The sequence below is a fragment of the Zosterops lateralis genome, assembly GCF_965231275.1.
Source record: "Zosterops lateralis genome assembly, chromosome: 1".
Classification (NCBI taxonomy): domain Eukaryota; kingdom Metazoa; phylum Chordata; class Aves; order Passeriformes; family Zosteropidae; genus Zosterops; species Zosterops lateralis.
The window spans coordinates 14,787,664-14,802,746 of NC_139762.1; the positions used below are offsets into that span (position 1 = coordinate 14,787,664).

General features: G+C 35.6%; 1 protein-coding gene across 12 annotated transcripts in view; it reads left to right on the forward strand.

Moving 5' to 3' along the window:
• Positions 1–15,083, forward strand: part of PARD3 (par-3 family cell polarity regulator) — a 444,272-nt gene that overhangs the window by 218,769 nt on the left and 210,420 nt on the right. For all 12 annotated transcript variants that reach the window (XM_083880512.1, XM_083880506.1, XM_083880515.1 and 9 more), the window contains 2 exons: positions 8,516–8,607; positions 11,611–11,694. In XM_083880512.1, coding sequence (XP_083736638.1) covers positions 8,516–8,607; positions 11,611–11,694 — 176 coding nt within the window. The remainder of the gene's footprint in view (positions 1–8,515; positions 8,608–11,610; positions 11,695–15,083) is intronic.

A 15,083-nucleotide genomic window follows, 5' to 3' on the forward strand; every position in this document is an offset into this window, starting at 1 on the left:
TGATCAAGACTTCGAATCTGTATTTGATATGAACCCTAATATTTGTTTTACACTGGCAGATCTTGGTGGTCTGTATGTCAGTCTGTTAATCATATGAGAAGAGTATAAAATTTCAGAGATTTGATCATGGAAATATTTTGTAGATAAGCCTTATTTAAAACAAACAGAGAGCAGAGTTACACTTGTGAAACAGATATGTTTTGAATCCTCAGGAAAAACAGAAAGTGGAATAAAGACTGTAACTAGGCAATTACACAAAATGAACCCATTTTAAGGCAACAATCAATTCGAGGTAATTTGTTATAGTTGTATGTGTGTCTATGAGGGAGTTACTTCTCTTTGTACACAATGGAAATGTCCATAATTTGTTATCGATCAGATCTTCAGAAAGCTTTTTGAATGCTTCACTTAATATTAGAACTGTGGCAATCCACGCTTTATATATTTCAAATAAGTAGCACATGAGAGGTTACTGCTTTATTGTTGCATCTAACCTTTTGGTTGATTTTATCATTACGTATGGTTTTAAAGATTAATTTTAGTGGGCTTCCCAACAGGCAGCACTATAAGGGCCGGGAAGCCTTGTCTGATCCTGCCAAATCTTTCCTGGCTATTCTTGTTAGCGGTGGTTGGTTTTACTTGCGGGTTGCTCTGTAAGTGAACTGTCTGACAAATTCATTATGTGATGAAATGCTTTGAGTTTTGTACTTCTTCATATACTTGGCATCTAATAAGGTGTTTAAAAAATAGGTTGCGCACTGCAGGTGTTACTAGGTGCTAAGAAAAGGAAGAGATGAAGCACATCTGGTATCTTTGAGCAAGAAGCATTTTGTGGCTTAGCATCCTAAGCTGCTTTTGAGACATTTGAGATCCATTTTAATATTTCTGCTTTTCAAGGTGTCACATCCAAGAATCTTATATCTGCCTTTGCAGACATGGAATATTATCTCCAACATGTTAATAAGGAAATGTGCTTTTGAATGATTTTTGCCACTATCATATAGCAAGTCAGTGTAAGAAATTAGAAAGGACCCAATATTTTCTTCATTTTAAGTCTCTATTTAATACAATAAATATATCATCAAGGTATTTTTTAAAGTTCAGTTTGGCAACAGTTTACCCAATTGCCAGTGAACAGAAACTTAGGGCACTATTTTGTCATCATTGTATTATTTTGTAACACGCTATGAATGTTAAAGTGGTGTATATTATATGTGGACTTCGAGCTGTTGCAAAATGACCGCGAAAATAGTTTTGTGTTCCAGTAATACTTGAGTCTTCTTTAAAATGTCTCTTAAATATGATCTGGTGGGAACAGCTACATATTTTTGTTATCCACTTGATACTTGCCATCTGTAGAGGAACCTAGATGTATGGATTTGTTCTGGTAGCTATTGCTTTGCAGGACATCTCCTTCCTCTGCCTCCCACCCTAGACTGTCAGTGGTCCTGGAGATGTCATTAAAACAATCCAGAGTGGGGTGACCTCAGTCTGGGGAACACAAACCCTGTAGTTTTCAGTCAAACAGCAAATGCAGTCTGTGAAATACGATTACAATGCACATTGTGAAATGCTTGAGAATTGGTGGTGCTGTAGACATTACTAATGGGCTTTTTTCTGTCGGATCCCATTTGGTGCTGTTTTCCTTGTGTGGGATTGCCAAGTTGCATGAGTGTTTGCCATTTCTGGCTAATTTTTTTCCTTTTCCTCAATATTCTTTTCCCTGCTGGTAGGCAGAGACTATTCAGATGTCTGAATTAAGAAACACTTTAATCAACAACTAAAAAACCTTTTGACTTTTAATGCACTTTTTGCTGTTTGTTGATGAGCTACCACTGTAAGGACATAACCAAGATTTTCTTTACTGTGAAGAAGCAGAAGCAGCAAAATTTCTCAAGTTAAATTCACTAGCAGGAAAACTTTTTGCCTAACCTACTAATGCTCTTAAAAGGCTCTTGTACTTTTCAGTGCTATCTGCAATGCCTCCTGTAAAAAGAATTAACTACAGCATAATCTAGTAAAAATCTTTCTTAGTGGTAGCTCTGCTACATGGCCAAGCAATATTTGTGTTCCTGGCTCCTGCCGCCAGCCTGGCTTGCTGTATGATAAAGGTGTGTGCCTCCAAATCATTACAGGACATATGTGTGTCATTTCAATGATGCTGCTCAGGTTGTTGAGCCCCTAAAGGCCACAGACTTCAGTGAAGCCCTGAATTGATACAGACTACAGAATAACTGGGATACCATAGGACTTGTTCAGCTTTTATTATTATTGCTAGGTTTTTAATATGTGTTTTAAGAAGTCATTATGAATGAAAAAATGCTAGGTATTCAATTGAATGAATTGACACAAACGTTTGCCAAAGGAAGGTTGTATCAAATTATATTCATTGCCTCTCTGGTGTTCTGCTTTTTGGACAATAGGAAATCGAATTCATCTCTCTTTAAATCTGTAAAAACATTTCCTTTTAAGGCACTTCAAAACAGAAATAGTGCCATCGTGAAGCCAACCAGGCTTAAGGCTCAGCTTGATCAGTTTAATAAATGGGAAATAAGAGATGATTGCCTGTGATAGCAGGGAATGAATTTGATATTCATCAGAGACCTGAGAAATCCCTTCCATTCTGCACTCCTCTATGTCTATATGATATCTGTTCACTGATTTGACTGAGCAAGGCAAATTTCATTTTAGAGTAGTGAGGCATATAAAAACGATGTGAATATTGTCATTTCCAATTGCAGGGTGACCATCCTGCAGGAGGACGTGAGTAACATAGGGATTATTGAGATGTAAAGTGAATATTAACTTGTGTGTATATATATATATATATATATATATATATATACATATACACATATATATATATGTACACACATAAGATTAAATAATTTTTGGAAGCTTTCTTTTTGTGTTTAAGTGGATGATGATTTAATGTAAGGTATCTCTCTCTCTGGATTACTGATAATAGCAGTACACCAAGTACAGGGATGTTGTGAATTACACAAAGCTCTCACCTAATTATTTGTGCATATATATGTATGTTCAAGAGGGAACATAGCCTATTTTTTGTATTCAATATTTTTTGGGTTTTCCCCATGTTGTGCTTGTAACTGCTCTTCAGATTTGATTGAAAATTGCCATTCTCTGGAGATTTGGCCGGTTAATCAAAAAGTGAGAACATTAGCACAAAAGCCTGATGCTGCTGTATTTGTGCTAGTTAAGGCACAGGAAAATAGGTCCCTTAGGAGCTGTTTCCCATCAAGTGTGATCATACAGAGAGAGAGACAACCTACTTTATGTTGCAAGAACCAAACAAACATTTATGAAGCACAGCTGCCAGGAGACTAATAGCGAATATGTCTCTTCTTCCATAATCATTACAGAGAAGTGCAAGAGACTAAAAGGGAAATATGAGGGGAAGGGCATATTTTAATAGCAAAAGCTTTATTTTATTTGTGTCTTGTCTGAGGAAATAAAATATTGTCAGGAGCTTGTCATTATGGATAATCTGTCATTTTCTGCAGTAAAATCTAAAGCACCTGTTGGGTGTTGGATCCTTTTAGTTTGGTATATACAGGACTTACACTCACTATGCTAAAATTAGAAAAATTAAATGGTAGAAAACAAACAACCCAGTGTCTGATGCTATCTTGGAAAGGGAATCTCACTGTGATGCTCACTGAGGTGATGCTGTCTCCAGCCAGTCCTCAGGACACAGAGCCACTACTGAGGGACTGAGCTGACAGAATACCATACTCATATATGGTATTAATACAAGGTACAGAAATAACATTATCACAGCTTTATCAGTATTACATCAGCTCAATAATATCTGAAGTTTAAATCGGTCACATTCTTGAAGGAGGACATAGGAGGAATTTCAAAATGCCAAGAAAAAAACTTCTCTCTTTGCTTATCATTTCATTGAAACGTGGGCATCTCAAGACTTCCAGAAAAGTCTGGCTTCTTGCATACTGCCAGCTCAGCAGGTAAACAGCTTTATGTCCCTGCAAGTTGTCCTTTCATAATTTTAAAATGTGCAAACACTATTGACATCATATTTCCTTTGGATGCGTGTTATAAAACAGTAATTCCTAGGAAAAATTACTTACATAAGTTATTTTGTATAGATGATTACTACAGCAATAGTGACATATCAGTGCTTTCCTAATCATTATCTGATTTCCTAATCATTATCTGGCTCATCTTGCCAGCTTCTTAAGGAGTTAGGAAAATGCACAAAAACTGTAAAGGAGCCTAGACAGAGCTCTCTATCCTGGCCCTTGTGCAGATGCATTTCAGTGTATCTAAATCTGTTTTGAAAATCAGTTCTTTCATCTTGAAGTACATATACTGCAGACTGGCAGTGCTGGGTTAATGGTTGGACTTGATGGTCTTAGAGAATTCTTCCAGCTGAAGTGATTCAATGCACAAGATGCTATTTACATTGTAGGTGTACTGGTGGTCAGTGGATCAGAGCTTTCCAAGGAGTGCTCAAGTAATTTGAAAGCAGAGTTTGCTCTCTTTTATACAGCATTATTACTAAAATATCACTTTCTACACAATAATAAATTAATTATTATACCCCCCTGAACTGAAAAAACCCAATCAAGCCACCCAAGCCAAACACCTTTGCTTCCATTTTTTCCCCAATCACTGGTAGAATCGAGATGTGGCTTTTGAATTTGAGATATGGGGTTAAGTGTTCAGAGAAGATGGATTTATACATAACCCTTGCATCGTTCCGAGCCCATTTCTCATTGTGTCTGCCTGAAGCAGATTGTGATCCTCACTTTCTCAGGGCAGGCACTTAAAAACAAAGGCTGCACAAATGAAACATGTAGGAATTTAATATTCAGACTCATGACTGCTATTGAGTTTTCTTTAGAAAATTGTCAAAAGACAAGGGAATGTGAAGTTCTGCTTCTGTTTTGGGGAGTTCATGAGAAGTGTATAGAACAGCACAGATGAGTGGGAAAGTGCTTCTTTGAAGATGAAGTTGTGGATTAATTGGAGATAGGAGCTGATATCTTAGTAGTGGACATTAAAATTTCCAGTAAGACAGGGAAAGCATGGCTGGTTTTGAGCTTTGGAAATCATACCAGGCAGATTTCATTCAGAAATTTTCTGAGAAAATGCAATTAAAAGAAGTATTTGGGTTCATATATATTGAATAAGGTTCTGTTGTCAAGAATACTGCTGGCATTCCTTAACTCTGCAGATTTCGTAATCCTAAGAGGTGTCAGAGACACTGTCTTCAAAAATAAAAACCCAATTTGCAACTTTTCATATGTATTTCATTAACACTGTGCAGGTGAACTGTGAAATGGACCTTTTTATAGGTAGAACTTTTAGCACTAATAGTCCATTTTGAGCAGTTAAGATAATTTTTCAGTTTTTGAGTCATTAATTTTATTACAGAACTTAGAAAAATAATGTTTTCTTTTCATTTTTCAAACAGTAGGAAATTTTACATTGAGCACATCAAGATATGGAGAAGTACATAAGAAAAGATTCTTTAAATTTTCCTCTGTACTATAAAGATGAAAGGATCATTTAATTACTCTTATTTCAATTTTGGAAAAAAAAGCCCACATTCTGTCTTTAGTAGCTGTACATTAAAGACTGTATCTTTTGATATAGCAGATATCAGTGTTTTCATACAGGGAAAAGAAACCTTACACTTTTGGGAGCTTGTTCAAATCAGTGTTTCTGAGAAATACCTACAGTAATATCCATGTGGGTTCACAGAAACTTTCTTGCTCTGTTAAATGTCCTTTCTCTTGTTTACCTCATCCAGGTCAAATTTGCCTTTCAGAAGAAAACTGCTTTCCAAATGAAGAAATAATTGCTTGATGCAAAGGTTTTCACAGCTAGTTAGTTATTTTTCATAGTAAATCAGAATTTTAAGTCAAATCTCTCCGCAGGTGTCCAATTTTTCTCTCTGTTCACTTCAATGTAAATCAAAATCTGTGTTATTTTGAGAAGAAAAGAGAGTCTGATTACTATAATATTTAAGATTTTTAAAAGGGTACATCATACATCTGTTGATCATGGCAGTAGTACTTTCATTAGGATTATGATTCCTCTTCTAAGCACCTATTTATGGGCACATGCATGTTTCTGATGCAGATCTGTCTGGTGTCCAGGAAAAGCCAGACAGAGGCGTGTGGGAGCTGCTGTTTCTTAATTGCTTGGATAACTGACAGTCAGTGTCGTTCCAAAACTTGCTGTGTTTATGATTCTCGAAACAAAAGGCACAAAATGGAGATGTGATGATGCCAGATAGCATCTGTTTTACGTAGCTTTTGATTTGCAGTTTCTGATTTGTTATACCCCAATATTGAAAGGTGCATAGGAGCAGGAGGCAGCTAAGTTGGCTGTTTGTTTTGACCCGGCTGCACTCGAGGTCAGGCAGAGGGATGTTCCTCTCCTTGGCAGGAAAAACCTCTGGACCACTAAGTGGGACAGAAAGAAAAGAAACAGAATGTCCAACAAGTGGAGAGGCCTAGGTATGTTGGGAACAAGGGCAAAGATGCTCTCAGGGCAGGGAAGGGTGGAAAGAAGTGTTTGTACAAGGATTTAGCTCAAGCATTGCACAGGGGGCTGTGCCCCAGGAGGGCACTTAAGGCAGGTCTATCAAGAGCAAGCCCAAAGCACTCCGTGATGCAAACACTGAGTGGGGCAAGAAGAGCTTTGTTTCCAGACTTAAAGTAGTGAAGAGAAAAGCTTTTGGGGCAAAAAAGTGATGAAGTGTAGGACCCAAGTGTTACTAAATGAATGATGCACATATGTATTTGTCTACCAAAATGACACAGCGTAAAGCCAGACATTTATTTTTTTGGCAGAGGCATATCTACAAATAGATAGGATGTTATTTCAATCTCTTCTTCCATGTGTATATATATAATATTTTCTTGCATGTTCCCTTGGAAAAAACACACATGAAAAATTGCCAAAAACCCATAATATTAACAAAGTCACATACATCTCTAGTGACCTTTTGTCATAAGTGAGATTCAAAATTTGGTTTCATCAGCAACTCTGATGAAAAGAGTTCTCTTTAGGCTATTAATAGTTTCATTGCAATAAAAATACATAGTTTTCTACAACCAGCAGTGTCCCTAACTTCAAACAGGAAACCCATGGCAACAGTGATTTGCATGATGCTGTATAGAACAAAGTGTGGAATGCCTCATTTCAGTATGAAACAACTCTAAATGTTCTGATTTTGCATGTGACTTTAGAATTAGCTTGGAGATTTGAATATTTATTTAATTTTAAACTATATGCAGTGGTACATATAGAGCTTAAACTGAAATCAGTAAATATACAGTTCTAGGCAGGCTCAAGATGCTGGTTAACCTTTGAAATGTATTACTTATCTTGTGCTTAACAAAGAGAGATGATGAGGAGGTGCATATTAACACCTCTTGAGACACAGGATCATCAATCTTCCAAGTAGCTTGGGCTCACAAAGCGTGCTGCTTTCCAGATGCACAAGGCATATCCATAGCCCATGGAAGCCTGATGCATCCAGCCTCCTGCTTTTGCAGGTTCCCTGTGGAAATCTCAGTTGGACATTACAAACTGTCTCTGCCTGTTTTTAACATATCTTCAATACTTTAATAAGTTGTCTGACTCTTTGTGCCAAATTTATAATTTATCATGTATTATTTCACTGACCTGATGGCTCTGGCTCTAGAATCTGTCTGTGTTTGAAACCTACTGTTCTCCCTACTCTCTCTACTGTAATATTTTCTGTTTGATTACATGGGTATTTAAAAGTATAATCTTCTAATTAACATACATGTAAGAATGGGTTTAGTGCTTCTTAAGTTCTTGAATCAGTGTGGTCTAAACTTGGAAATACAGCATTCACAGCTTTGACATTAAAGTTATACGTTTGGTGAATCGTGTATGTACTTTTTGGAAAGTGAAATTAAAAATAAAATCAATTGGTTAGCATTAGAGCCTCACGTAGGTCTTTGATGTCAGCCTTCTCTGGCAAGCTATTAATAAAGGCCATGATAAAATGTTTAAAAAGCTCTTGGTACTTCACGGAATTACAGAAACTGCATTTTCTTATACTGTTTTTAGGTCTTTGCAAATGAGCCTCAGTGATCTGCTTTGTGTGTTCAGTCAAGCCCCCAGTAACTGCCCAGGGAGAGCCTGGGAGGAATTTCCCAAACACTGCTGACCATCAGCTGATTTTGTGCTTTTGCTTGTCAACCTTTTAAAAAAATGCTGACTGTGATAGCTTCTGTAGCACGGCTTTTATAACTGTAGAAAAATTATGATAAAACACTGCCCAAACTATAAATATCATTACAGAAAGTGACAAAAACCAATTTAGAACATTTTCAGACAGAAACTGAAGTTGTGGAAGCACAACGTTTCCACTGCACATGTGGTAACTCCAATAATTGGAGAATGATAAAATGTCATTACTAAATGAGTTAATAAAATTAAATATAGGTTTAAATAATTAATATATATTTTTTTAAATATCTAGGATGAAGATCGAACAGAGGAGGACAACAGCAGAGTTGAGCCTGTTGGACATGCAGACACTGGTTTGGAGAATGCTACCAATTTTTCCCTGGAGTAAGTTACTGGCAGAACATATTGTTTTAACAAGTCTTAAGACTGAACACAGACTAGGGAAGTACTCAAAATAATAGGAGTGATACTGCTCTTGAGAAAGTGGGGCAGTCTTTTTTAGGTCATGTGTCATTTTGGTTTTAAACAATGGACCTTTTAAAGACAGATTTTAAACACTGTAAAATGCTCGTGTTAAAGATGAGCATTGGAAACTTGACATTTGTAAGAGCTGATGCTACAGTAGATTTTCTGCCTCAAAGAAGATGCTTATTTGATGGAACTTGGAAAACTTGACAGAAGGAATAGGGTCAGTGCTAGTACAAATAGATCAGCAGGCAAGAATTTCAAAGGGGAAAATCTTAATTCCAATCACTAGTTTGGAATATCCAGGAAGATATGTCAGGGTCACAAGTTGTGTGGTCAAAAACCTCATACTTAGCAAATGGATCAAAACTGGTGTTTTGTTAGCTCCACCCGATTTAAAAATACAATCACTGACTGATGTTTTATGTCATCCAAAGATACAGCAAACTTGACTTTTTGCATTTCATTGAAAAGAACCGATCCATACCTTGTTATGAAATTAATGAGAAAAGATCCCTTTTAGCCTTAAATTAAATCTTTTAAATTTATTAACTTAAATTTTAAATGAAATTAAATCTTCTGCTCCTGTTATTTTTGAATTAAATTATGAATTAGGGACAGAGGGTTTAAATGTTAGATAAAGATCATGGTGACATCTATTAGGGAATAGAACATGCATTTTACTCAGTTCCATTTACAAAATCTGTTACATTGTAAATTCCAAATGCTGTTTCCTAAATAGAATTTGCAGAACTTCTGTCAAATGTAATGCTTCCTGGTGTTGCTTTTAAGTACTTTATTGACTTCTCATCATATGCTACTTCGTTTATGTTTTGTTTTGATCTCATACTTCTTTGCATGTTTGTTTGAAGCAGTTGGCCCAAACTTCTGAGAAAACCAGGAAGCCAGATTGAAAGAATCTCTCTTAGGAAGTGATCATTTCCTCTTGTTTTCTGTTTTACAGAATTTAACATTTGAATTTGGAATAGAATTTTTTATTTCTTTAAAGAAAAGGTGTAAGAAAAATGAATGCAAATATGTTAAATGTGCATTTTGAACAAATGAAAAATCACTGACTCAAGCACTAGAACAAGCTAAATGGTGTATGTTAGATATGTAAAATAAGTATTGGTTTTTTGGGTTTTTAATTTCAATTTAAGCTGTGTTTCCACTAACGCAGTTCCAGGTGCATCACACAGATTCTCACTTGTTCTCTTACTTAGCCCTTAATTTTCTTCTAAGCTATTAGCAAGGTCAGAAAAAAAGTTGATCACAGAGACTCACGGGCCTACCAATAGCAAGCAATGTCTTCTAGAGTTGCTTTTGGAGGTTGGAGGAGTTACTTGAATCCCAAGACCTGCTTTGCACACTAGTTAATGAAAATTTAGCCTTAATGTACAGTGAGAAGGAAATGAAGTTAGCCTATACAGAAACTGCTGCACATGGAACAGTGTGAAATGCTGGATTGATCTCAGTCTTAAAGCACTGGTCCACGTCTGAAGAATAACACGTTTTTAAATGAAGTCTCTCAGCTCTCCTGTTGTTGCACAACTTTCTTGAGCTGACAGTGATCATAAGGATAAAGAGATTACATTCATGTTGTTTAAAAATCAAGATAAAAATTCAGATACCAATACAGGCATACAGCAAATGTAAAGGGTACCTTAAAATATATTTAATAAATTTAATGTAAAAGAAATGTAAGACAAACTGTAACCCAGGATTTGTGTTGACTTCCCAACCATATGTGGTCTGGTTATTCTCAAATTACAGATTGAGAGCTGCCAGCTTTCATGATGGGCCACCATATATGATCAACAGCTTATTGAAGGAAGTAGAAAATCTTTTACTGCTATCACAAGGCATTTGTCTTGCTCTTTGCTCCATTTCAAGATTAAATTTTATTTGTATTCTTATGAGGAACAAGCTTTTCAATGATCTGTGTGTATATATATCTAGTGCCAGGAAATATGGAAAAAGTATGTAATACCAGAGAGAGGCATAAACCACGAATTTAGATTGTGGCTTCTGTTCAGATATCTCACTTCCAGTTTTACTGAGAGGTTTGGCCTTCGTGTCTTATTTTCTCATTTGTGTATTTATAGCTCTTTGTTTCATGGGCTATATTCCACCTTCTGAGATGTGGGCATGTTTCAAACGCATTAATAGATTTGGTCTAAATCTATTTCTACAATTTTTGCATGTCTCTTTCTGAACCTGTATTTTCTTCTGCTTTTTTCCTCACTACAGCAAAAATTATAATTGAAAACTAGATGCATGGTTGCTTCAGGGGACGTCTGGTTGGTTTTGAATGTTACAGTTAAATCTTACTTTGGAATCTTTGCTTAGTACGGAGGTGCAGGAATCTTCCAGTAAAAGAAATGGAATTACAATAAAACAGATTAATGTGTTTTAAAACTAGAAGGATTTAGCCAATTAAAAATTTAATAATTCTCATTTGATTATGAAGTACTTATGGGAAAGCTAATGTTAAAATTTAGAGTTGACTCTAAGATAAAAAAGTAAAAGCATGCTAGTGCTATAACGAGCTTTTAGGTTTTTGAGGAATAATTGTGTGTGGCATTTAAGGTATTTCTGCTCAATGTTCAGTTTAACTTTAGGATAAGAAAGAAATAAAGCAATATGCATGCAGTGATGATGATAAAACCTATTTTTACGTATTCAGCTAAATTTAAGAAAAAATTCTTTGATTTCTCTTGGTTCTATTAATTGAACTATTTTTGATGATTGATCTCCTTTCATGCGATCAGATTAATCTTCAGGTACGTAGCATTCAACAATGCTTTCATCACCATGACTTGGTTTCTGGAATGGTTTTGTTGTCATGTGTATGTTTGTGTGGGGTTTTTTGGTTCCTTCACGGTACATGTTCATATTCCCTCATTCGTCATTGTCTCACAGTGATATGGTAAAGCTCGTCGAAGTCTCCAATGACGGCGGGCCTTTGGGAATCCATGTAGTGCCTTTCAGTGCCCGAGGCGGAAGGTAACGTATCGTGTAGGATTTTATTTGCATTGTAATTTACTGTGCTTTATCTCGCTTGTGCTAATTTTTGTATTGTGTGCCTTTGCCCTCTGTAGAATATTGTCGGTTTTTTTAAGAGGCAGTCCCATTGATTAAAAAAGGAAGAAATGCAAGTTTACTGACTCTGTGCTTGGAATGGACCCTGTAGTTCAAAGGCTCTGCTTAGAAGGAGTTAGAACTGGGTGTTCTAATCTCAGGGGAAGCTGAAGGATAAAGACATTTCATTTTGGACTCTTAAAATTTATAAACTTCTGCCCTAATTCAGGTGACTATTTGTGCAAGATTTCCCTGGTGAAATGTGTTGTTTAAAGCCCCAAGTTTCCAAATAACAGTGGAAATGTAAACTGAGGTGTCCTAGAGGCTTTTACTTGTTAAGAATAGGGAAGAAAACAATTGCCACACTTTCAAAATTTCATGTTGTCCCATCTCTTGGGGTTAAAATGAAGTAGCAAAACCGGTTAAAAGTTGAAGCATTCTGGTTTGGGGAAAAAGAACTTGCTTTACAGGCTGAAATGCCTGAAGTTTGATTGTTTACACACACACACACACACACACACACACACACACAAAAAAAAAAAAAGTTTTAAAGTAGTTTACATTAAAAAATACAATGTGGATGTTATTAACAAACAGAATACATAATCTCTAATTCTTACTTTGCTAATGTAAAATTTTAGTGTTTAGGGTCATGAAGATAATCTCAGAAAAAAAGCTAAGCTTTTGTATTAATTAATGGTGGATTTGGAACTTTTAAGTAGCTTGAAAAAAATGATAATTTTTCAGCAATATATGCAAATTTTATTTTGGTGTTTCATATTCTAAGTACACACTGTATTTTTTACTCTTTAAGAAAAAAAGGAACAAGTATATATATCTTAAAAGTAATCTTTCCACATGGAATGTTCTCGTGTCTGTTGTCCCAGTAGCATTTTCAGGTTTATAAAAACAAACAAAATAACAAAACCAACTTGCTATACAAATGTATGTCTCAAATATTAATATGCTATTTTCAGAAATACTAGAGTATTTTAGGTATTAGTATTTTTTCCTTCTATACCAAATATATTCATGGGATTTTAAACATAGTATAAGAGCTTTATTTGCATTTGTTACTTAAAACCCAGTGCCTTCATAGTCATACTGACATGTATTATGAAAAAATGTAATTTGTTTTACTTTAAAGCTACTTTTTCTGGAGACTACAAGTATTAAGAGCAAACTTCTTTTAAGTGGTGAATTCTTCTCTTCATAATCTGAAATTCAGTAGATTCAGTGTGGGGATGGAAAGGGCATGAGTGAACAGTACTTCAAACATAACTCAGAAGTAAATCCGATAGAGTTAGAAATGGTTGAAATTTTCACACACTTATCCGGGATTTCGACAGTGTGAAGGCCAAGGAAAAGACCGGTTTAAGAATGTCAACTACCTACTAAGTACTTGTTTAATATAACTGATGTTAAAATATATGTTTTGACATTTTGAATAAGAATTTCAACTTGAGTATAATTTGCTTCCAGCCTGTTAATGTGGTTGTCAAGTCTGAGTCAAAGCTTAAACTGTTCATACAAAATGAGACCATGTTAAAGAAAAAAAGCCATAAACACAGAAGTAAAATATATAATTTTTTAAAAAGAAATTTAACCATGTCATGCAAAAATTATGTGATAAAGTTGTACAAATAAAAGCCAGTTTTAAATATCGATGTTTCAAATCAGACCATACTGGAAAAGCAAACTGTTTTACAAGGGAAATAGTTTTTATATTAAAATGTATCTTCTTTTTCTTCATAATACTACAACTCGCTTCATTGAAAAATGGACCATATGTGTAGTTGCTGAGATTTTTCAACCCTTCACAAAATAATCTGCTGAAGAGGGGAGTCACTTGGTCCCATGTCTGGAAAGTGTAGAGGAGCAGAGTTGGAGAGGATCTAGAATATTTCCAAAAGTTTTATGCTGTGCCCTGTGTGTTTTAATGAAGGAAAAGCAGAGTTCATTGCTTGGGATTGATTCTAAGTGCTTGTGTTGTGCTGCTGCTTTACTGTCTGCATACCCATGCCTCTGCATGATTTCAGGTAGGATAAACACATTTTTCTCCAACTGCCTCCAGTGTGGACAGGGAAAGGAACACACCCAGGTTCAAGCTGGAAGCAATTGGTGGGAATTTGGTTAATTTTTCCCCCCTCCTGGTTTCCCACCTCTTTTGAGCAGATAAGACACACGTGTTTCTCCTTTTGCTAGATTCAGAGGGAGAGCAGATGCATGGCAGGGATCTTCTGCTTCCTACTTATTTCTCACTGTAGCACATAGCTGCTCTTTGTTCCTCCCCTGGATGCAAAAAATAATTCTCCCTGCTACAATCAACAACCTACAACCCCCTGCTTACAACAGCTTGATCAGGGGATTTGCTTAGTAGAAACCTAATTATAGGAAACCAAACACAGGACTGAGTAAAGACTCTAAGGGATGTCCAAAAAGAAAAGATTTTATGTGTCATATAGGTTAGTCCACTGTCCCATAGTTGTTTTAAATTTACTTGATGTTCAATTCCAAGTACACTGTGTTTTCAATTACTTTTCTTGTATTTCCTTTCTTTTTTTTTTTTTTTTTTTTTTTTTGAAAACGTTACTCAATAAGCAATGGTTATTTATTAAATCAGTAACTTGGAAAAGTGTAAAAACATGTTATGCAATGCACCTTTTTTCCCCTATGCAATAAGCAAGAGCCTTATCCCACCAAAAAATTCACACCAGAAAATCTCTCCCTAAGGAAACACTCCAAAACTCTAAAAATTATATGCCATAACTCTGTTCTCTACTTCTATTGAGAAAATACTTGACTTTTTCGTGGTCATTTGAGAGTTTGGAATAAGAATCTTTTTATTACTGGCTTTTGATCTTGAGCAAAATCTGTAAAGGTCTCTGCCTCATCTATATAGATGCTACAAATTATTTCTGTTCCCAGTAAAACTGAGACTTTTTTAAAATGAAAAAACCCTGTATTTCTCTGGGAAAAATACTATTGATTTCTAAAGACATGGTGAAACTTTATTCTATATATATGTTCCTTTGTTATCCTTCTGGTTTTGCCTCTAGAAATGTATCAGCCTTTTATTGGCCTATTTGATCATATGATTTTGTTAACAGATTTTGTTCACCTTATCAAAAGGGAGGAGGGCATACATATTCATCACCTTATGGTTGTGCATTTTTTAAGGATAAAAGTTTTGTTTGCAAACCTGCTGGCACATTTTTGCAATGGCATAGATGCAGTGCTGAGCAGAAAAGGAGGCATAAAAATGAAAGTAGAATGAAGGAAAAAGAAAAGGCAAGTAGCAAAGTGTTCAGATT